The sequence below is a fragment of the Macaca fascicularis genome, chromosome 8 (assembly GCF_037993035.2).
Source record: "Macaca fascicularis isolate 582-1 chromosome 8, T2T-MFA8v1.1".
Lineage (NCBI taxonomy): Eukaryota > Metazoa > Chordata > Mammalia > Primates > Cercopithecidae > Macaca > Macaca fascicularis.
In genome coordinates this window covers 154,175,345-154,196,169 of record NC_088382.1, presented here as the reverse complement: position 1 = coordinate 154,196,169, position 20,825 = coordinate 154,175,345, and the positions used below count along the sequence as shown (strand labels likewise).

At 59.8% G+C, this 20,825-nt stretch overlaps 3 protein-coding genes across 17 annotated transcripts in view; 1 reads left to right on the top strand and 2 right to left on the bottom strand.

Moving 5' to 3' along the window:
* PPP1R16A (protein phosphatase 1 regulatory subunit 16A) overlaps positions 1-7,988 on the bottom strand; it is a 28,150-nt gene extending 20,162 nt beyond the window's left edge. For 4 of the 5 annotated variants that reach the window (XM_073999839.1, XM_005564370.4, XM_073999840.1 and 1 more), the window contains exon 1: positions 7,881-7,988. The gene's annotated coding sequence lies outside the window, so the exon portion shown is untranslated. Of the gene's footprint in view, positions 1-5,978; positions 6,144-7,880 lie in introns of all 5 variants that reach the window. The other variant, XM_065519887.1, reaches the window with a different exon arrangement.
* A 2,170-nt stretch (positions 7,989-10,158) lies between these two features.
* Positions 10,159-12,730, top strand: FOXH1 (forkhead box H1). Its single transcript, XM_015455390.4, has 3 exons — positions 10,159-10,463; positions 10,785-10,889; positions 10,990-12,730. The coding sequence occupies exons 1-3, from the start codon at positions 10,290-10,292 to the stop codon at positions 11,809-11,811; spliced, it is 1,101 nt and encodes a 366-aa protein (XP_015310876.1). The 5' UTR covers positions 10,159-10,289; the 3' UTR covers positions 11,812-12,730.
* Positions 11,933-20,798, bottom strand: KIFC2 (kinesin family member C2). Of its 11 annotated transcripts, none has more exons than XM_073999828.1 (19): positions 20,728-20,798; positions 19,877-19,934; positions 19,558-19,636; positions 19,286-19,437; positions 19,056-19,194; positions 18,763-18,934; positions 18,614-18,679; positions 18,394-18,522; positions 17,974-18,051; positions 17,730-17,844; positions 17,546-17,655; positions 16,999-17,107; positions 16,731-16,888; positions 14,005-14,109; positions 13,793-13,914; positions 13,568-13,691; positions 13,345-13,474; positions 13,000-13,256; positions 11,933-12,908 (listed from the first exon to the last, which is right to left on the bottom strand). In XM_073999828.1, exons 5-19 carry the CDS (start codon positions 19,136-19,138, stop codon positions 12,651-12,653), a joined length of 2,016 nt encoding a protein of 671 aa, XP_073855929.1. In that variant the 5' UTR covers positions 19,139-19,194; positions 19,286-19,437; positions 19,558-19,636; positions 19,877-19,934; positions 20,728-20,798; the 3' UTR covers positions 11,933-12,650. The 11 variants fall into 11 exon arrangements, with proteins under 11 accessions (XP_073855929.1, XP_073855933.1, XP_045255336.2 ...); XM_073999832.1 differs by having other exon boundaries at positions 17,974-18,094; positions 18,763-18,908; XM_045399401.3 differs by lacking the exon at positions 20,728-20,798 and adding an exon at positions 20,159-20,361.
* Positions 20,799-20,825: the final 27 nt, after the last annotated feature.

Here is a 20,825-nt window from a genome sequence, read left to right as displayed (position 1 = left end):
TAGGTGAGATTACAGGTGCACATCACCACACCTGGCTAATTTTTTGTATTTTTAGTAGAGACACAGTTTCACCATGTTGGCCAGGCTGTTCTTGAACTCCTGACCTCAAGTGATCCACCCGCCTTGGCCTCCCAAAGTGCTAGAATTACAGGCATGAAGCACTGCGCCTTGCCTTTTTTTTTTTTTTTTTTTTTGATTCTATTATTTTTTACTGGTTCCTTTGTCAATCTTTGAGCCTGTCCCACATGTCCTCCTCACTATGGCTTCCTAAGGAGCCTCCTCTCTGTTCCCACCTCTCAGGGGGCTGACTCCTACTCACACTCTGGTCTCAGCCTCCTTTCTGGCCCCTGGCATGAGGTTCTTCGTTCCGCCTCGGCCTCCCAAAGTGCTGGGACTACAGGCATAAGCCACCGCACCTGTCTTATTTCTCAGTGATCTCAGTGCTCCTCAGACTCCCCCTGCATAACACTTAGCAGCAGAACCATACGAACTTGAAACTATTCCATTATTTTTGATCTACAAACACAAAACATTATTTACCTCAGTAACAGTTGCCTGGCTAAAGCTGTGAGGGTGGGAGGACCCCGTGATCTGGACGTTTGCACACATCATGCTTCCAGACCGGGACTGAAGATACGTGTGGACCACACCAGGGACTGGCCTGCTAACTATGAGCTCTCACGCAATGTCTGTCAGGGGCTGGAGAATCAGGGAGGCCTCCCCCCAGAAATCAGGGGAAGCTGCATCTCCCTCTTCAATTTCCTTTCCCCTGGCCACCTGGCTCCAAAATAAATCTAATAAACTAACTCACAGCAAGGTGTCAAAGCCCCAGATGCCTAAATGAAAGAAGCTGGCAGTCTGAGGCATCTGCATTTGAAAAGAGATTCAATGAGAACTTAAGATAAAAGCCAGCCCTAGACCAAAAGAAAGGGAAGAGAGGGCAGGGAGGGCTTCCAGCAGCCCCTGCAAATCACACCTTTCTAGAAGCCAGGACCACAAGCACCCTTCCCTATGAACTGCCTCATTTAGCTTCATAGCTCTAATGGGCCAAAACCCCCACGGAGTAGATGTGGCAACTAAGGTCTGTCAAGTACAATGGTGAGGAGACGAAAATAACAAAAGTGAGCTTTGGAGGGGTCAGCGCTGTAACATAGGATTTGCTCTGACTGGGGGTTCACTCCCTCACAGAGACACAGACCTTTGTTCTAGGTGGGGCTGCGGGAAGGGGACCTGCAGACAGGTGTGCCAGTGGCACAGGGCCTGGGAGTATGGAAGGAGGCAGCACTGGGATCGCGAGGGCCCCCAGCCTTAGGACAAGAGAGGTGTGGGGTCTAGACAACCAACCTAGGGCGCAGGTGCCACAGTGAGCCACTGAGATGCCTGTAAACCTGGGACAGGAGCTAGGAGGGTATTCCCAAGAAAGAGAGCTCACAGTCAGCCAGCACATTCCTAAGAGCTGGAAGGAAGGATGGTGGGAGCTGTCAGAGCAGAGAGATGAGCAGGGGAAGGTGGTCAAGGAAAAAGAAAACAGGGAAGGGCTGGGCATGGTGGCTCACGCCTGTAATCCCAACATTTGGGAGGCCAAAGCAGGAGGATTGATTGAACCCAGGAGTTTGAGGTTGCAGTGAGCTCTGATCGCACCACTGCTCTCCAGCCTGGGCAACAGAGCAAGACTCTGTCTCTAAAAAAAAAAAAAGGACAGGCGCAGTGGCTCAGCACTTTGGGAGGCCGAGACGGGCGGATCACAAGGTCAGGAGATCGAGACCATCCTGGCTAAAACGGTGAAACCCCATCTCTACTAAAAATACGAAAAATTAGGCCGGGCGCAGTGGCTCAAGTCTGTAATCCCAGCGCTGTGGGAGGCCGAGATGGGCGGATCACGAGGTCAGGAGATCGAGACCATCCTGGCTAACATGGTGAAACCCCGTCTCTACTAAAAAAATACAAAAAACTAAGCGGGCTCCTGTAGTCCCAGCTACTCCGGAGGCTGAGGCAGCGTAAACCCAGGAGACAGAGCTTGCAGTGAGCTGAGATCCGGCCACTGCACTCCACCCCGGGCGACAGAGCGAGACTCCTATCTCAAAAAAAAAAAAAAAAAGAGTTCGAGACCAGCCTGACCAATAGGATAAAACCCCGTTTCTACCAAAAATATAAAAGTTAGCCGGTCATGGTGGCGTGCACTTGTAATCTCAGCTACTCGGGAGGCTGAGGCACGAGAATCACTTGAATCCAGGAGGCAGAGGGTGCAGTGAGCCAAGATGCTGCCACTGCACTCCAGCCTGGGCAACAGTGCAAGACTTTGTTCCAAAAATAAATGAAAACATAAAAAAAAATAAAGAAAACAGAAGGACACAACACATAGGATAACAAAGTTCAAAAAATTCATGTGATAAAGGAGACTGATGATTAATGAAACAAGAGGAAAGCCTTTGAACTTGAAGCCAGTCAAGAACATCATTTGCAGGGGGCAGGAATTGGTACACTGGACCCACAGATGAGGAAATCTAATTTATACACACTGCCTGGCTCTGTAGATAGAAATACTGACATGTGCCGGGCGCGGTGGCTCAAGCCTGTAATCCCAGCACTTTGGGAGGCCGAGACGGGCGGATCACGAGGTCAGGAGATCGAGACCATGCTGGCTAATACGGTGAAACCCCGTCTCTACTAAAAATACAAAAAACTAGCCGGGCGAGGTGGCGGGTGCCTGTGGTCCCAGCTACTCGGGAGGCTGAGGCAGGAGAATGGCGGGAACCCGAGAGGCGGAGCTTGCAGTGAGCTGAGATCCGGCCACTGCACTCCAGCCCGGGCGACAGAGCCAGACTCCGTCTCAAAAAAAAAAAAAAAAAAAAAAAAAAAAGAAATACTGACATGTGAACTATGGTTACAGAACAGAACGTAATTCTGTCAGCCACACAATGTAAAAATGAAGGCATATCCTACTTCTGGGTACATACGCAAAAGAAATGAAAATTGGGCCGGGCGCAGTGGCTCACACCTGTAATTCCAGCACTTTGGGAGTTGAGGAGGGTGGATCACCTGAGGTCTGGAGTTCAAGACCAGCCTGGCCAAAATGGCAAAACCAGCCTGACCAAAATGGCAAAACCCCGTCTCTACTAAAAATACAAAAAAATAGGCCGGGCATGGTGGCTCACACCTGTAATCCCAGCACTTTGGGGGGGGGGGGGGCGCCGAGGCGGGCAAATCACGAGGTCAGGAGCTCAAGACCATCCTGGCCAGCATGGTGAAACCCATCTCTACTAAAATTACAAAAATTAGCTAGGTGTGGTGGCGAGCGCCTGTAGTCCCAGCTACTCAGGAAGCTGAGGCAGGAGGATCACTTGAACCCAGGAAGCAGAGGTTGCAGTGAGCCAAGATCACTGCACTCTAGCCTGGTGATAGAGTGAGACTCTGTCTCAAAAACAAACCAACAAACAAAAAATACAAAAAATTAGCCGGGTGTGCTGGCATGTGCCTGTAGTCCCAGTTACCCCGGAGGCTGAGGCAGGGAGAACTGCTTGAACCCAGGAGGTGGAGCTTGCAGTGAGCCAAGATTGTGCCACTGCACTCCAGCCGGGGTGACAGAGCAAGACTCCGTCTCAAAAATAAATAAATAAAAATAAAATAAAAAATAAGAAAACTATAAACTGGCCAGGAGCAGTGGCTCATGCCTATAATCCCAGCACTTTGGGAGGCCGAGGCAGGCGGATCACTTCAGGTCAGGAGTTTGAGACCAGCCTGGCCAACATGGCGACACCCTGTCACTACTAAAAATACAAAAAGTGATGGGTGTGGTGCACGCCTATAGTCCCAGCTACTTGGGAGGCTGAGGCAGGAGAATCTCTTGAACCCTGGAGGCCGAGGCTACAATGGCTGAGATGCAGTCACTGTACTTGGCGAGACTCCATCTCAAAAAAAAAAAAAGAAGAAGAAGAAGAAGAAAAGGCCGGGCCACAGTGGCTCACACCGGTAATCCCAGCACTTTGGGAGGCCGAGGCAGGCGGATCATGAGGTCAGGAGTTTGAGACCAGCCTGGCCAGCACGGTGAAACCCTGTCTCTACTAAAAATACAAAAAATTAGCAGGGCATGGTGGTGGGCGCCTGTAATCATACCTACTCAAAGGCTGAAGCAGGAGAATTGCTTGAACCCAGCAGGTGGAGGTTACAGTGAGCCGAGATCGCACCACTGCACTCCAGCCTGGGCGACAGAGCAAGACTCTGTCTCAAAGAAACAAAAAAAAAAGAAAGAAAAAGGGGATCTACTGCGGATACACATAACCACTTGAATCTCCAAAACAGTGTCATCTAGCAAAATTAATCAAACACAAAAGTATTCATTCCATGTGATTCCACTGATGTGAAATTATTTCATTTTTTGAGATGGAGTTTCGCTCTTTTTGCCCAGGCTGGAATGCAATGGTGCGATCTCGGCTCACCACAACCTCTGCCTCCTACGTTCAAGGGATTCTCCTACCTCAGCCTCCCGAGTAGCTGGAATTACAGGCATGCGCCACCATGCCTGGCTAATTTTTTGTATTTTTAGTAGAGACGGGTTTTCTCCATGGTGGTCAGGCTGGTCTCCAACTCCCAACCTCAGGTGATCAGCCCACCTCAGCCTCCCAAAGTGCTGGGATTATAGGCGTGAGCCCCCACGCTGGGCCAATGTGAAATTCTTAAAAAAGGACACCAAACCTACAGTAATCGAAAGCAAATCACTGATGCCTGGGCTGGGTGTGAGGAAGGGCCCACCACAGAGGAGCACGAGAACTTCTGGGGACAACGAAAATGTTTTACATTTGGATTATGACGGTGTTTACAAAACCCATCAAACAGGCCAGGCGCAGTGGCTCACGCCTGTAATACCAGTCCTTTGGGAGGCCCAGGCGGGCGGATCACGAGGTCAGGAGATCGAGACCATCCTGGCTAACACGGTGAAACCCCGTCTCTACCAAAACTACAAAAAAAAATTAGCCGGGTGTGGTGGTGGGCGCCTGTAGTCCCAGCTACTTGGGAGGCTGAGGCAGGAGAATGGTGTGAACCCGGGAGGCGGAGCTTGCAGTGAGCTGAGATTGCGCCACTGCACTCCAGCCTGGGCGACAGAGCGAGACTCTGTCAAAAAAAAAAAAAACATCAAACCAAACCCATCACACAAAACCCATTAAAATAGGTGCATCTTACTGTAAGTCACACCTCAATAAAGTTTGATGTAAAAAATCAATGCATGGGCTGGGCGTGGTGGCTCACGCCTGTAATCCCCACACTTCGGGAGGCCGAGGCAGGAGGATAATGAGGTCAGGAGTTCAAGACCATTCTGGCCAACGTGGTGAAACTCCATCTCTACTAAAAGTACAAAAATTAGCTGGCCATGGTGGCATGCACCTGAGGTCCCAGCTACTTGGGAGGCTGAGGCAGGAGAATCGCTTGAATCCGGGAGACGGAGGTTGCAGTGAGCTGAGATCACACCACTGCACTGCAGCCTGGCGACAGAGCAAGACTGTCTCAAAAAAAAAAGATACAAAAATTAGCTGGCATGGTGGCATGTGCCTGCAATCCCAGCTACTGGGGAGGTTGAGGCAGGAGAATCATTTGAACCCGGGAGGCAGAGGTTGCAGTGAGCGGAGATCATGCCACCGTACTCCAGTCTGGACGACAGAGTAAGACTCCATCTCAAACAAACAAAAAACCAGAAAGCCACATGGTCAGCAAAGCCTAAAATGTTTACTACCTAGCCCTTCATGGTAAAAGCTGGCCAACTCCTGGTCTAGCACATTTATTTGGTGTTACCAGCTTCATCATCACCCCCACCTTCATCAGCTGCTCCTTCTGTCTGGAAAGTTCTTCCACCAGATCTTAGGACAGCATGCTCCTTCTTGGGACTCGGATCACATCTTAAGTGCGACCTCCTCAGAGATCTTCTGTGGTTACCTTGTCATTCTCTTATCTCATCACCCTGTTTTAATCCTTGACATGCCACTTACTGTTTGTTTCCCTGCTGCATCCTCAGGACTTGGCCGGTTCCTGACTCATAGGAAGCACTCAGTAAGTGCGGTGGGCTGACCAGGTGAACAGCTACTGAGCCTGCGGCACAGGGCTCCCAGCAAAGGATGTGACATGCGAGGCTCCGAGCTCCTGGCTGAGCAAGTCTGATGAAAAGGCCTCACTTAGGTGTGCGTGCACCAGTGCCGGGAGAGCCTCGGCATGAAAGAAGGGCCTGGAACTGCCACCTAGTTCTCATTTGGCCAGTGGGTAGATGTGGCACAAGTGCTAGGGTAGGACACGCTCGAGGCAGAGCAGGGTGGAGCTGGTGGTGCTGGTACGGTCTGTGGGGTCACCTGAGACTGAGGTTCCTAAGCCGCAGGCAGCGGAGAGCTGTATCAATCAGCTGTTCATTCAGACCAGAGGTTCAAGAATCCCTACACAGACCCCAAAGTGGAGTCATACAGGAGGAGCCCCCTTGCTAGGCGCCACCCCAGGCAATCCTCCAGGCAAAGCGGAGTCCAGGTGCATCCCAAGCAGGTGAGGGATGAGGCCAGGACAGGCCAATCAAGAGACAGGAGGGATGGCTCCAGCCAACAGGGAGGAAATGCAGCTCGAGCACCGGGAGGGGGAAGGACGCCCTAAAGCCTCCCCCATCCCAACCCGAGCCTGGAGGACTTGGGGCAGGGACAGGCAGCTGGCCCTGCAGAGCTCTGAGCGTCCACCACAGTGACAAGCATGGAGCCAGTATGTGTGTAAGTCCACGAGGCAGCCTCCAGCCCCTCAGGCAACCCAGCTGCACGCCGCCGGAGCTCCTCTCGGCGAGTCGTGGCTCTGGGTCCCTGAATCAGGCAGCGCAGCCAGAGGCCTCTTCAGGAGGCCCCAGGGTACTGCAGCCAAGACTCTTCTCCCAGAGAAATCCCAACCCTTCCAGGAAGCAACAGGGGCACCAAGACGCCCAGGAGGGCTCACTGCTGTATTAGACACGCTTTGAAGAAGGCAGCGGTACCCCGGCCTCCACCTCCACCCCCAAGTAGGAATCCAGGAAGAAAAGGAAGGCACAGAGGTTTGGGGAGGGCTAACTTTGCTCTGGCTCTCATAAGCCTAGAATGACTCCGTACACCCCTCCCGTCTCTGCACCCATGGAAATGAATCCCACCGTGCCCGGGGCCTCTGCTCTGGTACAGACAGGCGCCCACACCAGTCCCGGACACTCCCTCCCGGGCGGGGTGCTTGCTTAGTAATTGTTGCCCTGACCCCAATTCCTGAGGGGTGGTCCAGGCGCCCCGCGCTACAAGTGAGGTCATGTGAATCCCTGAAAGTTGAAGGAACTTGCCCCAGAGAGAGACTTCCCTTTCTCCTTCAGCCTAGCTCCAAAGCCCACACAAAGCTTGGGTAAGTCCCTTCTCTGCGGCCTTAATTTCCTCATCTGAAAATGAGGATAATTCCGGAGCTGTCTACCTGACCGACGGGCTGCGGAGAATCCACACACCTTCGCCTTGGAACAAAATGCGAAGCGCCCACCGGCAGCCTTCGGCTCCCTGCCTTTCCTGACCCTTGGCACCTGCTGCCCTGGGCCTCAGCCAGCAACGCCCAAGGCGGCCCGGCGGGACCTGTGCCCTGGGCGCCCGCGTGCCGGCAGCCGCGTCTCCCGAGGGCCCCTCCCCGGCCTCCTCCCTCGCCAGCCTTCTCCCTCGCCAGCCTCCTCTCCCCCCTCGGTCTCTTCCTCCTCCCGCCCCCCCCCGGCCTCCTCCCTCCCCTCAGCCTCATCTTTCTACGGCCCGGCCTCCTCTCCCGGTGTCGACCCAGTGCCCCTCCTTCCCGGGCCCGCCACGGCTGTCCCTGGCCGGGGCCCCTCTCCTTCGCTCCGCTCCTGCTGCAGCACCCGGGAGTCCGCGCCTCACCTCATGTCCCGCGCCGGCCGCCGCGTAAGTGGGTCCGCTGGCTTCCGCGGGTCGGTGGGCCCCGCGCTCCCCGAGGCGCTGCGGGGGCGGGCCCCGCGCCCGGCTCTCGCCATGGCAACGCTACACTTCCGGCCCGCGCTACCCACAGCCGGAAGCCGCGGTGCCCCGTGGGAGCCGGGGGCGGAGCCTGGGGCGGGACGGTCGGGGGCGGAGCCTGGGGAGGGACGGTCGGGGGCGGGGCCTGGGAGGGACGGTCGGGGGGCGGGTGCCAACTGGGACAGCTGCGGGCGGCCGGGCGAGTCCTCCGCGGCTGGGACCTCCTCGGGGCCCGGGTGGGACGCGAAGGGCTCAAAGTACTCCAGGGCTCCCGGGACGGTGGTCATTGATTTATGCTGGACAAAACCGAGTCATCGTAGACAATGGGACGGGCGCCAGCGGAATGAGTGGCAGCTTTGGGGGTGGTGTCGGGCCCGGGACGTCGGAGATGAGCGGTCAGAACTTGGGGAGCCTCCAGCGCCCCACCAAGGAGGTGCCAGTGGAAAGGGGGGTGCCTTAAAACTTATGGGAGGCCGGGCGCGGTGGCTCACGCCTGTAATCCCAGTCCTTTGGGAGGCCCAGGCGGGCGGATCACGAGGTCGGAAATTGAGACCATCCTGGCTAACACGGTGAAACCCCGTCTCTACCAAAACTACAAAAAAAAAATTAGCCGGGCGTGGTGGTGGGCGCCTGTAGTCCCAGCTACTCGGGAGGCTGAGGTAGGAGAATGGCGTGAACCCGGGAGGCGGAGCTTGCAGTGAGCCAAGATTGTGCCACAGCACTCCAGCCTGGGCGACAGAGCGAAACTCCGTCTCAAAAAACAAACAAACAAACAAAAAGTTTATGGGAAAGGCCTGGCGCGGTGGCTCACGTCTGTGATCCCAGCACTTTGGGGGGAGGCCGAGGCTGGTGAGTCACTCGAGCCCAGTAAACCAACCTGAGCAACATAGGGAGGCCGCGTCCCTACCAAAAAGTAAGAAATTAGCCGGGCGCTATGGCGTACGCCTGTAGTCCTGGGAGGCTGAGGTGGGAGGATTGCCCTAACCGGGGAGGTGGAGGCCGCACGGAGCCCAGATCGAACCACTGCACTCCAGCCTGGGCAACAGAGTGAGACCTTGTCTCAAAACAACAGCAGCAAATACTTGTAGGAAAGAACAACGCCTTGCTGACCGAGTGGGGTGGGAGGCCACAAGTATTAGCCTCATGAGGCACAGGACTGTGCAGCCATAGCCTAGGGAACACAACAGAGAGGGCCCCAGCAGTCGATGTGGTAACAGGGGTCCTAAGGGAAACCACGTAGGGTCTGAGGGGAGAGTCAGAGATAGAAGAAAAAGAGGCACCACCCGACCAGGGGTGTGTTGGGCAGGAGCAGTGTGGCACCCCACATACAAGGCCCCTTGCAGCCCAGGCCTCCTCCTCTTGGAGACTCGCTGCCTGTCCCTTGCTTCCGCACCTCGGGGTGTGCTGGACCCCACCATATGCTGTAGATTTTCAGCCCTTTGAGGTTATCATGGTGGGGGCTATGCAAGAAAAGCTGAATTCTCAGAGTGAAGGGCAAAAGCATATCCCTGGGCCCCATGTGTCTGGGGGCCCTTGGCCCGGTGCCAGCACCAACCACCCCTGCTAGTTCCCAGAGCTGCTATCCTCTTGGGCAAACTTGCACCTTGTGAGGGAGGAGAACCTGGGCTTTGAGGCAGGGTACGTAACACCAGCCTTGCTTGGCTGGTGAGGAGAGATGGCTAGGGAGGAGGAGGTGAGGGGTCCACCTGGGCTCCTGAAGCAACTCCCAAGAAATCAGTTGAGTCAATGTGTCCCCCTTTTGTTCCTAGGGTGGGGACTTCATGGCCTTCTCCTCCAGGAAGGCCCACCTGATCATGTCCTGAGTGGGTATCCAGCCCCCATAGTTCAGGGCCTACTAGCTGCTAGGTGTAGAACTCCAGGGATGCCCCACTCCTTGGGAGCTTGGCATGGGCGAATTACTCCCCCATCTGTTAAATGGGGTCCTGAAACCTGGCCAGGGAAGACGGGATAAAGTAGCCATTGGTCATCGCAGCCCCTTTGAAGCGGGGCCTGGCCACCCAAAGGTAGCTCAGGGGTGGAGACTGAGGCCTCAGGAGAAGCCCCCACTAGAATCCTCTCTGCCCCTCCCTTCCAGATTAACCAAAACCTGCTAATTGTGGCAGCCCTCGGCATGCTCCCCTCCCCCACAGCCTCTTCCTCCCTTCCCTCCCCTCCCCCTTCCATCCGAATGATAAAGGCCCCAGCCCGCCTGCCCCAGCCCGGCCTCAGGCCCCGGCCCTGCCTCCTACACTGCCCCACTGCCCTGCACCCTCCACCCGGCCAGGCCCTTGCCCACGCTGTCTACTGTCCCGCATGGGGCCCTGCAGCGGCTCCCGCCTGGGGCCCCCAGAGGCAGAGTCGCCCTCCCAGCCCCCCAAGAGGAGGAAGAAGAGGTACCTGCGACATGACAAGCCCCCCTACACCTACTTGGCCATGATCGCCTTGGTGATTCAGGCCGCACCCTCCCGCAGACTGAAGCTGGCCCAGGTGAGAGGGCCCCGGCCCCCACTCTCTCTTTCCCCAGACTCGTTCCCCACCCACTTCCAGGCTCAAACCCTAACCCCCACACCTTCCTAGCCCACCCAGGTATGCCAGTGGGACCAGTCCTGAGTGCTGAGGGCCTCAAGGCACGACCCTTCTCCGGGAGCCCCTTGCCCCCTCTGTCGCCCTTCCGCGCAGAAATGTTCTTCTTCGGGGCGAGCAGGGGCCGGCACCGCGCGCCCCTGAGCCCGGTAGTGGGGGAGGGGTGGGGCGCTACACTCTCCCCGTCTGGGCTCACGGCGCCGGCCGGCCGCCTGGCGGTTTCAGATCATCCGTCAGGTCCAGGCCGTGTTCCCCTTCTTCAGGGAAGACTACGAGGGCTGGAAAGACTCCATTCGCCACAACCTTTCCTCCAACCGATGCTTCCGCAAGGTGGGGCAGGCCAGGGTCGGAGCCCGGGGGCGGGGCGCGCGCGGAAGTCCTGAGCATCCGAGGTTGGGCAGCCCCACCCATGTCTGACCCCCACACCCAGGTGCCCAAGGACCCTGCAAAGCCCCAGGCCAAGGGCAACTTCTGGGCGGTCGACGTGAGCCTGATCCCAGCAGAGGCGCTAAGGCTGCAGAACACGGCCCTGTGCCGGCGCTGGCAGAAGGGAGGTGCGCGCGGAGCCTTCGCCAAGGACCTGGGCCCCTACGTGCTGCACGGCCGGCCGTACCGGCCGCCCAGTCCCCCGCCGCCACCCAGTGAGGGCTTCAGCATCAAGTCCCTGTTAGGGGGGTCTGGGGAGGGAGCACCCTGGCCGGGGCTAGCTCCACAGAGCAGCCCAGTTCCTGCAGGCACAGGGAACAGTGGGGAGGAGGCAGTGCCCACCCCACCCCTGCCCTCTTCTGAGAGGTCTCTGTGGTCCCTCTGCCCTCTTCCTGGCCCCACGAGAGTGGAGGGGGAGACTTTGCAGGGGGGAGACATCAGGCCCTCGACCCTCTCCCCAGAGCCTAGGGCCTGGCCTCTCCACTTACTGCAGGGCACCTCAGTTCCTGGGGGGCTGTCCAGCGGGGGACACAGGGCCTCCCTCTGGGGGCAGCTGCCCACTTCCTACTTGCCTATCTACACTCCCAATGTGGTAATGCCCTTGGCACCACCACCCACCTCCTGTCCCCAATGCCCACCATCAAACAGCCCTGCCTACTGGGGGATGGCCCCTGAAACCCGAGGGCCCCCAGGGCTGCTCTGGGATCTAGATGCTCTCTTCCAGGGGGTGCCACCCAACAAAAGTATCTACGATGTTTGGGTCAGCCACCCTCGGGACCTGGCGGCCCCTGGCCCAGGCTGGCTGCTCTCCTGGTGCAGCCTGTGAGGCCAGTAAGACATGGGCCCCTCCTCCCTCCCGCTCCCACCCCCAGCTTGTTGACAGGGAGCCAAGGCCAGGTGGGTGTCTGCGACCACAGCAGCCTCGAAACACCAGGCAGTAACCTTGCTGGGAGTCCACGGTGTTTATTGGAGTACCCCAGGCATGGCCATGGCCCAGCTGGGCACAACCCTCACCCTGGTCAGTCATGCCTCTGTCTCTCCTACACTCAGAGGCAAGGCTGGAGGGGCAGGGCTGAGCCTGGAATAGCCCTTCCTAGTCCCCTCTTCTCAGCCCACTACCCATCCATCACCTCCCCTCCTGTGCTCCAGGCTGGGGGAGGGAGAGCCCTATGGTGGGTCCAGCCTGAAGTCCTGCCCTCTCTCATCTGTCTGGGAAGGAGGTAGCACCTTTTTCGGGAAAGGGGTTAGGGAGTAAAGACTGCACCCTACATGGTCCAGTGGTGGGGAGGATAACAGTAAAGGAATTTGCAACGTTTTAATGCCATGCCTGATTTTTGGGTCAGGAGTGGTGACTCGGGTAACCACTTGGCCGGGGGACGCCTGGGATTCCCTGCTGTGTGCTGTGATAACAGCAAATGGTGATAAGGAGGAAGCCGAGACCTGTGGCCTGATGCAGGACTGGGGGCGGGGGGGTGATCACTTCACCAGGCACCACACACTTCACTGGTTGCGGAGGTGGAGGGGTGACTCTGGGAGTTCCGGGGCAATGGATCCAAAGAGGCTAAGGAGCTTGTGCCCTGGAAGATGGGGGTACAGGGACTTTACTACCGCCTCCGCCAGCAGAGACCTGGCCCGAGACCCCATGGGCAGGGACGCCACTCAGGACTACAGGGGCAGGCCCTCTCCGGGCGTGAGGGCCGAGCCCGAGCCGTTGTCAGGACTGGGGCATGGAGGGCTGCCAGGGGACGGCGTAGGGGTGCAGGGGGTCCCGGTGAGCGGAGTGTCGGTACTGAGGGAGGAGGGCGTCCCGGAGGAGCGCGGGACCCTGCGGCGCCGGGCTGGCCCCAGCTCCACTTGACCCACTCGCTCGGCGAACTTGAGTGAGCAGACTGTCTCCCCGAGGTCCTCCGGCCGCGTGGAGATCTGTAGGCAAGAGGCGCGGGTGGGCGGGCCCGGGTGGGCGGCGACCGGCAGGCACACACCCGCCCCGCGCCTGCGCCGCCCCGGCGCCCACCTGCAGCAGCAGCACCGCAGTGGTGCCGGGGCCCAGGGCCGGCTGCAGCAGGCGTGTGAGCTGCGAGTCCCGGAAGGGCACGTGCGGCCGGTGGGCCCGCAGTGCGGCCATCACGCCTCCCAGCGCCAGCAGCGAGCGGTTTATGGTCTGGGCTTCCCGCAGGCGCCGGGCGCCGTCTGGGTCTCCCCGCGGCGGGCCAGCCGCCCCTGCCTTCCGTGCGCGCTCGGATCCCGCCAGGTCCACCAGGTGCAGCGTGCCTAGAGGGGCGAGCGAGCCCGACATGGGGGAAGGCCGGGCCTCGGGTGCGCTGGTGACTCCGCAGGGCTCAGGCACCGGCCGTGGTACCTGCGGTGCCTGGAGCGCGCGGTGGAGTCGCCGCGCGCAGCGTCAGCGTGACCAGGGCGTGCGAGCGGGAGCTGCGCTGGTTCATGGCGGTGGCGGCGGTGGCCCGGTTGCTCCTCCCCAGTTTCAGCATCTGGAAGGCGGAGGGACAGGGCTGGTCAGGTGCGGGGTTCCCGCCCCCGACTGGAAGGAAAGGACAGGGTCTCCGGAGGCGGAGCAGCCCTACCTGGTGCAGTGTCTCCAGGTTGGGCACGTCCCAGTGGGTGAGGCCAGCCACCTGGATCCCGCCCTGGCCTTCAGGGCCCTGCCTCACGGCCAGACGCTCGGGGGGCCCTGGGGCAAGGAGGTCCCTGGTGAGAAAGGGGAAGGTCTTGGTTCCAGAGTTCTCTGGAAACCCGGAAGGGCCCTGGGCCAGGGGTGGGGAGAAGGCCTCCCTGGTGGAGTAGCCCACCTGACAGCCTCATTGTAGATCTCCACCATACTGAGTGTCACCCGGTGCTGCCTGCCGGCCCCCATCTCCCGGAACAGCGACTGCAGCGCCCTAGGAACTATGCCAGGGTCCTCAGGAGGGCCCTGAGGATGGGGTGGGGTACACATCGGGCTCACATCCAAGTCATGCAGGGCCCCTGGGGCCTCTCCCACCGGGCGTGGGCTGTGTCCCACCTCCATGCTGTAGGTCTTCCCGGTTCCTGTCTGGCCATAGGTGAAGATGCAGACGCTATAGCCTCGGAGGCAGGACAGCACTGCAGGTTCCAGCTCTCTGAAGACCTGGGGGGAGGCGGGAGAATGTGTTTTGAGTCCTCCCCACATTGCCTGTTTATGACCTATTTGGTGGGGTGGGGAGTGCCATGAAGGCAGGTGTAAGCAGAGCCTAGTACCCTGGGAGGATGGCTCTAAGAGACCATGGGGGAGGGTGCGTCCTACAGAGACCCTCTGTCTCCCTAGAGAAGGTGGTGCTTGCAAGAATTTGCCAGGCAAAGAAGGGAAAAGACGGATGAGAAGAGGGAACAGCCTATGCAGAGGCTCTGGAGTCCTGAAGACCGCGTAGGAGGCCTAGGGACAGCAGTTAAGAGCGTAGGTGTGGTGTCCCTAATGTGGAAGCCAACGTGGAAAAAAGAAAAATAAATCCCAGCATTTTGGGAGTCCGAGGCGGGTGGATCACTTGAGCTCCGGAGTTTGAGATCAGCCTAGGCAACATGGTAAAACCCCGTCTCTACAAAAACTACAAAAAAAATCAGCCAGGCATGGTGTTGCACATCTGTGGTCCCAGCTACTCGGGAGGCTGAGGTGGGAGGATCTCTTGAGCCTGGGAAGCAGAGGTTGTAGCGAGCTGAGATTGCGCCACTGCACTCTAACCTGATGACAAAGTGTGACTCTGTCAAATATATATATATGTATATATGTATATATAGTATAAATTTTAAAAAATATTTAAAAGAGCCCAGATGGGCTGGGCGAGGTGGCTCACACCTGTAAGCCCAGCACTTTGGGAGGCCGAGGCAGGCAGATCACAAGGTCAGGAGTTTGAGACCAGCCTGACAAACATGGTGAAACCCCGTCTCCCAGGCCGGGCGCGGTGGCTCAAGCCTGTAATCCCAGCACTTTGGGAGGCCGAGACGGGCGGATCACGAGGTCAGGAGATCGAAACCATCCTGGCTAACACGGTGAAACCCCGTCTCTATTAAGAAATACAAAAAACTAGCCGGGCGAGGTGGCGGGCGCCTGTAGTCCCAGCTACTCGGGAGGCTGAGGCAGGAGAATGGCATGAACCCGGGAGGCGGAGCTTGCAGTGAGCTGAGATCCGGCCACTGCACTCCAGCCTGGGCGACAGAGCGAGACTCCGTCTCAAAAAAAAAAAAAAAAAAAAAAAAGAAACCCCGTCTCTCCTAAAAATACAAAAATTAGTCGGGCATGGTGGCACACACCTGTAATCCCAGCTACTTGGGAGGCTGAAACAGGAGAATTGCTTGAACCCAGGAAGTGGAGGTTGCAGTGAGCTGAGATCACACCACTGTACTCTAGCCTGGGTAACAGACTGAGATTCCATCTCAGAAAAAAAAAAAGCCCAGATGTTGGGGCGTGACTGCTCGGTTCAAACCCGGGTATGATTGGAGTTTACTCATTGGCCTTCCTGTGCCTGTTTCCCCTGAGAGGTAAGGGCTGCAGTGGCACCTGCTGTGAACGCTCGTGGCAGTGCACCTAGAGGGCCACGGCAGTACTTGGCTCACAAAGTGTGACCCCAGGAAGGGCCTGCAGATACGGAGGATGGTGGCCAGCCAGGCCTGCGGAAGCCCAGGCACAGACAGGTGCCGAGAGAGACACAGGGTTGGGACATTCACCCCGTTGGCACTAGACACCAACAGTCTTTTGGACAACAACATGGCTGGCTTTTATGCCCAGAAGGTCACTGGTAACAGGGTGGGCTGTCAGCTCTGTTTGAAGACAGCCACGAGGCTAGAATCTAGAATTCTGTGTTCTGTGGGGTTACTGAGATTCCATGATGGGATGGAGGTGGCACTGTGGATGACATTCAGGAGCACATCATGGCACCACTGCAGAAACGGGAGCACAAGTGAGGGCTTGTCCACAGATGCCTTAGGTTCAGACACATTGCATTAGAGGGCCTTGTCCAGGACGGCTGTGCAGAGGACAGTGCACAAGGCATGCCCCATGCAGGGCTGCAGTTTGGGGTGGGGCTAAGGCCAGAGGGATATGTGGGATGAAGAGATAAGCGGTTGGAAAAGAGGGAATCAGGGTGACCCTGGCCACTGCAGGGCAGTCGTCACCCTGTCCCTGTGAGGCTGGCAGGCAGGCAGCCTGGGCGTGAGTCGCTGCCATTCTACCCCTTACCTAGTCTCCCCTGGCTCTGAGCTGCCATCTCCTCAGCTATGGGAGCTCTAGCAGCAAAGGGCACGTGCAGATGAAGATGTGTGTGAAGGTGGGGTGGGCTGGGGCTGGAGCCCCTGCTTTTCCACAGGTGTCTGGCAGGAAAAGGGTAGGGAAGAAGAGTGGGATCCAGGCAGGGCGGAGTAAGACTAGAAGCCTGTCTGCTCACCCACGGCCCCCACCACCCACCGCCGGCCTTGGGGCCACAAAGCAATGAGGGGCCCTCATAGCTGGGAAGACCCTGGACCCCAGCAAAGGGGAGTGGACAGGTAGTGAAGCCTGGGAGGAGGAGGCACCAAGCTGGGCTGCCTGCCCTGCTTCCCAGCCCCCTCAGTTCCCTTTCCCTCCTGCCTGCCCTGCTTCCCAGCCCCCTCAGTTCCCTTTCCCAGCCACCGTCCCTCCTCCAGGTGGACAGCTAGACTGGGAACGGGAAACTGGAGCCTCTCCTGCTCTTCAGGGGACTCTGAGAAAGGGTCAGAATGGTTGCAAAGACAGGCTGTCACCTCCTCCTGGCTGGCGTCTGGAGGGAAGACCCAGTCTAGGCGGAATCGACGATGGCGCCCCCGGTAGCAGGTGGTGACGGTGCCCCCTGGGCCAGGCTCCACGCTCACGAGGCTGGAGGATGTCCCTGGCCTCAGTCGACACAGCACACGGATATTTCCTGCAGTGGGGATCAGGTCAGCAAGGTGCCTTGCAGACCCTAAAGCACAGAGAGGCTGCACTTCCTCCAGCCACCCTCCCTACCCCCCTGGGCTCCCAAGCCTGCCATACCCTTGAGTTCTGGCAGCCGCCCTGGGCATCCGGCTGGGGGCCCTTGCTGCCCCTCAGGGAGCTGAGTGCCAGGCCCTCCAGATGACAGTGCCCCCAAGGCCCAGGACACCTGAGGGAACAGGGATGTACAGAAGGCAAGGGGTCAGCCAAGGAGCTGCGGAAGTGGGGGGTGGGAGGGTCCTGAGAGCAGCAAGGAGCCCCCACAGGGCCACCCAACTGTGCTGAGCCACAACTTTCAGTGGCTCTGGGCCCCTGGGGACATCAATTCAGTAACCCCAGGATAAAGCCCAGAAATGACAGACAAAGACACCACATCATCGGTCTCCTCCGTGCTTCTAGGCAATGCTTTTAAGAGTTTACTGTCAACCAAGTATGCATATTATGAAAACAAAGCCCAGAAGTGAATTCCCACCCTGGGTCACACAGAAGCTGTTTGGGTTCCAGAGCCCCACTTATTAGTACAGCCAACTCCCCAGGAGCACCCCCGTCAAAAGAACAGTGAATAGGGTGCCCAGAGAGGAGGGGCTAGGCGATGAGGGGTCCTGACCTGGCCCCGGGCCTCACTCAGCGAACCCTGGCAGCTCTGGGTAAAGGTGCTGACCAATCCTCGGAGGTCGCCGCAGCCCTGACGCAGGCTGGCCATCCGTGCCCGAAGTCCTGGAGAGGGAAGTCTGTTGGAAGGGAAGGCCCAGCCTCCAGGGCTTCCCGTGAGCCCGAGCCCCAGCCCTTACCTGCCAGCTGCCCATGCATCTGCAGTAACTCGCGCCTGCAGTTCTGCTCCGTCTCCTGCTGGAGCTGCTGGAGGGCCCCTTGAAGGCCCTGCAGCTGCACCTCCTGCACCCCCAGCTGCCCCGCCCAACCCCACCCCTGTCACTGAGGAAACAGGCACTTACCAGGCCCTGCCTCAGATAAGCCCCTCCCAGTACCCCAGCCCTCCTCACCCCCGAGCCACAGATCCCTGGGCCCCATGCCCACCTGGGCTCGGAGGGCTTCTGTGGTGTCCTGGGCCTCCTGAAGCCGGCCCTGGAGCTCCACCAATGCCTCCGCCTCCTCCTGCGGGAGGGTGGGGGCCAGGAGGGACTCAGAGAGGGACGGTCTGCGGTACCATTTCACAGATGGGAAAGTCAAGTCAAGAGGTGGGCAGAGCTGGCTGTGAATCCATGCCTCCCAACTCCACGCAGAGCTCCTTCCCACGGTTCCTCTGCTCTCCTGGGATCAGCCACTCATAGGGGCCCCGGAGAGAGGGGGTCCTCCCACAGGCATCAGCCACCCTGATGGGGCTGTCCTGCACAGACCATCCCAGGAGGTCCCAAGGAGGCTGGGGCACTGTGGCTGCATGCCAGGTGTGCAGGAGCCCCAGGCTGCAGGAACGGCTGCAGCTCGGGAGCAGGGTACCTGCGGAGCCCTGGTGGGGGGGCCGGGACCCCAGTGCAGCAGAAGGTCCCGCATGAGGCTCAGGCTCTGCTTCAGGGCCTCGTTCTCCAGGGTGAGATGCTGAACCCTTTTCTCTGAGTCTGTCGCCCCCTGGTGGAGAGGAAGCCTCGGTACTCACCTGAAGCGCCCCCTTCCATGCCCAGCCCTGCCAGGTCCTCCCCCCACCTCCCCGCAGCCTCACCACGCCCAGGCGCAGTCGACCCAGCTCCTCCTCCTGCTGTTCCAGCTGCTGCTTCAGCTCCTCCAGCTGGGGAGAAGTACGAGAGACAGGGTGGACCTCGTTTTTCTGGCGCCCCAGCCCCTGATCCCTTCTGGCTCCTGAGGCCTCACCTGTCCCAGGATGAGCTGCTCCAGCCGCTGCCACTCTCTCTGGTCGTCCTCCAACTGGAGGGGCTGCTGTCCCTGGGCCTCATCCCCCAGTGGCTCGCCTGGGACTGCGCCGAGGTGGGAAGGGCTTTCTTCTTGGGATGTGGATCCTGGAGTAGGGCGGGCCCAGTTAGCACTGAAGAAAGAGGTCTCTGGTCCAAATCCTCCGGAACAGGACCCCGAACTCCAGGCCGCCCAGGTTCTACTAAGATTTGCTCCCTCCAGAGTCCGTCTTCAAGCTACTGCCCTTTACTCACCATCTGGAGTGGGGGGCCGGACCCGAGGGGCTGGCTGAGTCCCCTGGAGCAGGGCCTGCCTCCCCCTGGGGCTCCGAAGCCATGCCAGAAGGGCCAAGAGCTGACTGGTCACTGTCAACAGTGGGGGGACCTCGCCAGACTGCGAAGGAGATAAGAATCGGAGCAGGGCTGTGAGAGCCAGGAAGGCCTGCGCAGGTGGCAGCTGCCAGCAGCCCCTTCGCCGCGCTCACCTGGCCCAGGTCGGCCGGGCTCCCGCAGCTCTCTTCCGCCCCCAGCTGGACGGAGAGGAACTCGGCGAGGCGCAGGAGGGCCTCCTCCAGGGACACCGCTGCCGCGCGGCCCTCGGCTCCGCTTTCCGACCCATCTTCAGGCTCCGAGCTGCCTGCCGGTCATGGAGGAGAGCGGGAGGCATTTCGGGTCACGTGCTGGAGCCAGGCCTCCGCCCCTCCCAGGGAGGTCCCGGCACCGCCCTCGCACAGCGGGGCTCCCAGCCCGCACCTACCGATCAGGCCGGTCAGCTCGGTCCACAGCTCTGGCGCGGGCAGGTCTGGCCGCCGGCGACCCCGGGGCTTGCGGGCTCTCTAGGGAGGGAGCAGGGGCGCCCCTGACGAGGGGGCAAGCAACCTGCTGGCCCCTTCCCTCCGCGAACCGGGCCGGAGGATTGGGGCCGAAATCTACGCTTCCAGCACCGGAGCCGAGCCGACGGTCCTCGGCACGACCCCGTCGCCCCGCGCCTCGTGCCCGCCCTCGCCCCGGGAACCTCGGCGTGGGGGTGGGGCAGGCGGCGGGGGACGACGGGCTGCGCGGCCAGCCCCGCTCACCTGGGCGGGGTCCCCGGGCTCCGCGGCCGCCGCGGCGCCACCATCCCTGCGAAAGAGGCTGTAGAAGATGTAGATGAGCAACGAGTAAAAGGCGTACATGGGAGCGCGGGGCGGCAGAGGGCCCCGCTTCGCGCCGCCCCGCGTCCCCGCGCCCAGACTCGGCGCCCGCCCGCCGCAGTGCCGGTGCGCATGCTCGCGACGGCCGCCCCCACGGCCCGGCTCCCACGGCTGGAGGGCGAGCGCGGAGACAGGGGTCTCAGAAACAGGTGCCCGCGGCCGCACCTGGAGACCCGCCGCTTCTCACGGCGCCGCGCCGCGCGCCCCAACCCTTACACCGCGGACACCGGGCTGAGAGTGCCCACGGCTCCCGCGACCCTCCCCTCGGAATTTCTCCCGCCCTCCGCATAGTCCCCCACCGCTCCGGTTTCGGAGAGCCTTCAACACGCGGGTGTTCACCTTCCCCTCCCCGGAGCCCCGCCCATCTCAGCCCCGCCCAGGCCCCCCTCTCCTCGCAGCCCCGCCCAAACCCCGCCCCTTGCAGCCTTGCCCAGGCCCCTCCCTTCTCGGCCCCTCTCAGTCTGGCCCAGACCCCTCATCTCGCAGCCCCGCCCAGACCCCGCCCCCTCGCAGCCCCGCCCAGACCCCATCGCATAGGGGCCCAGGCCCCGCCCCACCCAGGCCCCCTCCCCTCTCAGACCCGCAGCTCTCAGCCTCGCCTACATCTTGTTCCCCTCAGCCCCGCCTAGACACCCTCCCCTCGCAGCCCCGCCCAGACCCCGCCCCTCGCAGCCCCGCCCCGGCCCTTCTCCCCTCATCAAGCTGCTTCCAAACCACTAAGCCCACCCACCCACCCAAACAGCGTTTTCTGGTCCTCGAGCTCCTCCCGACCCCACCCGCTCCTATGGCCTCCAACCGGCCCCCCAGGCCCCGCCCCCCAGCTGCTCTGGCC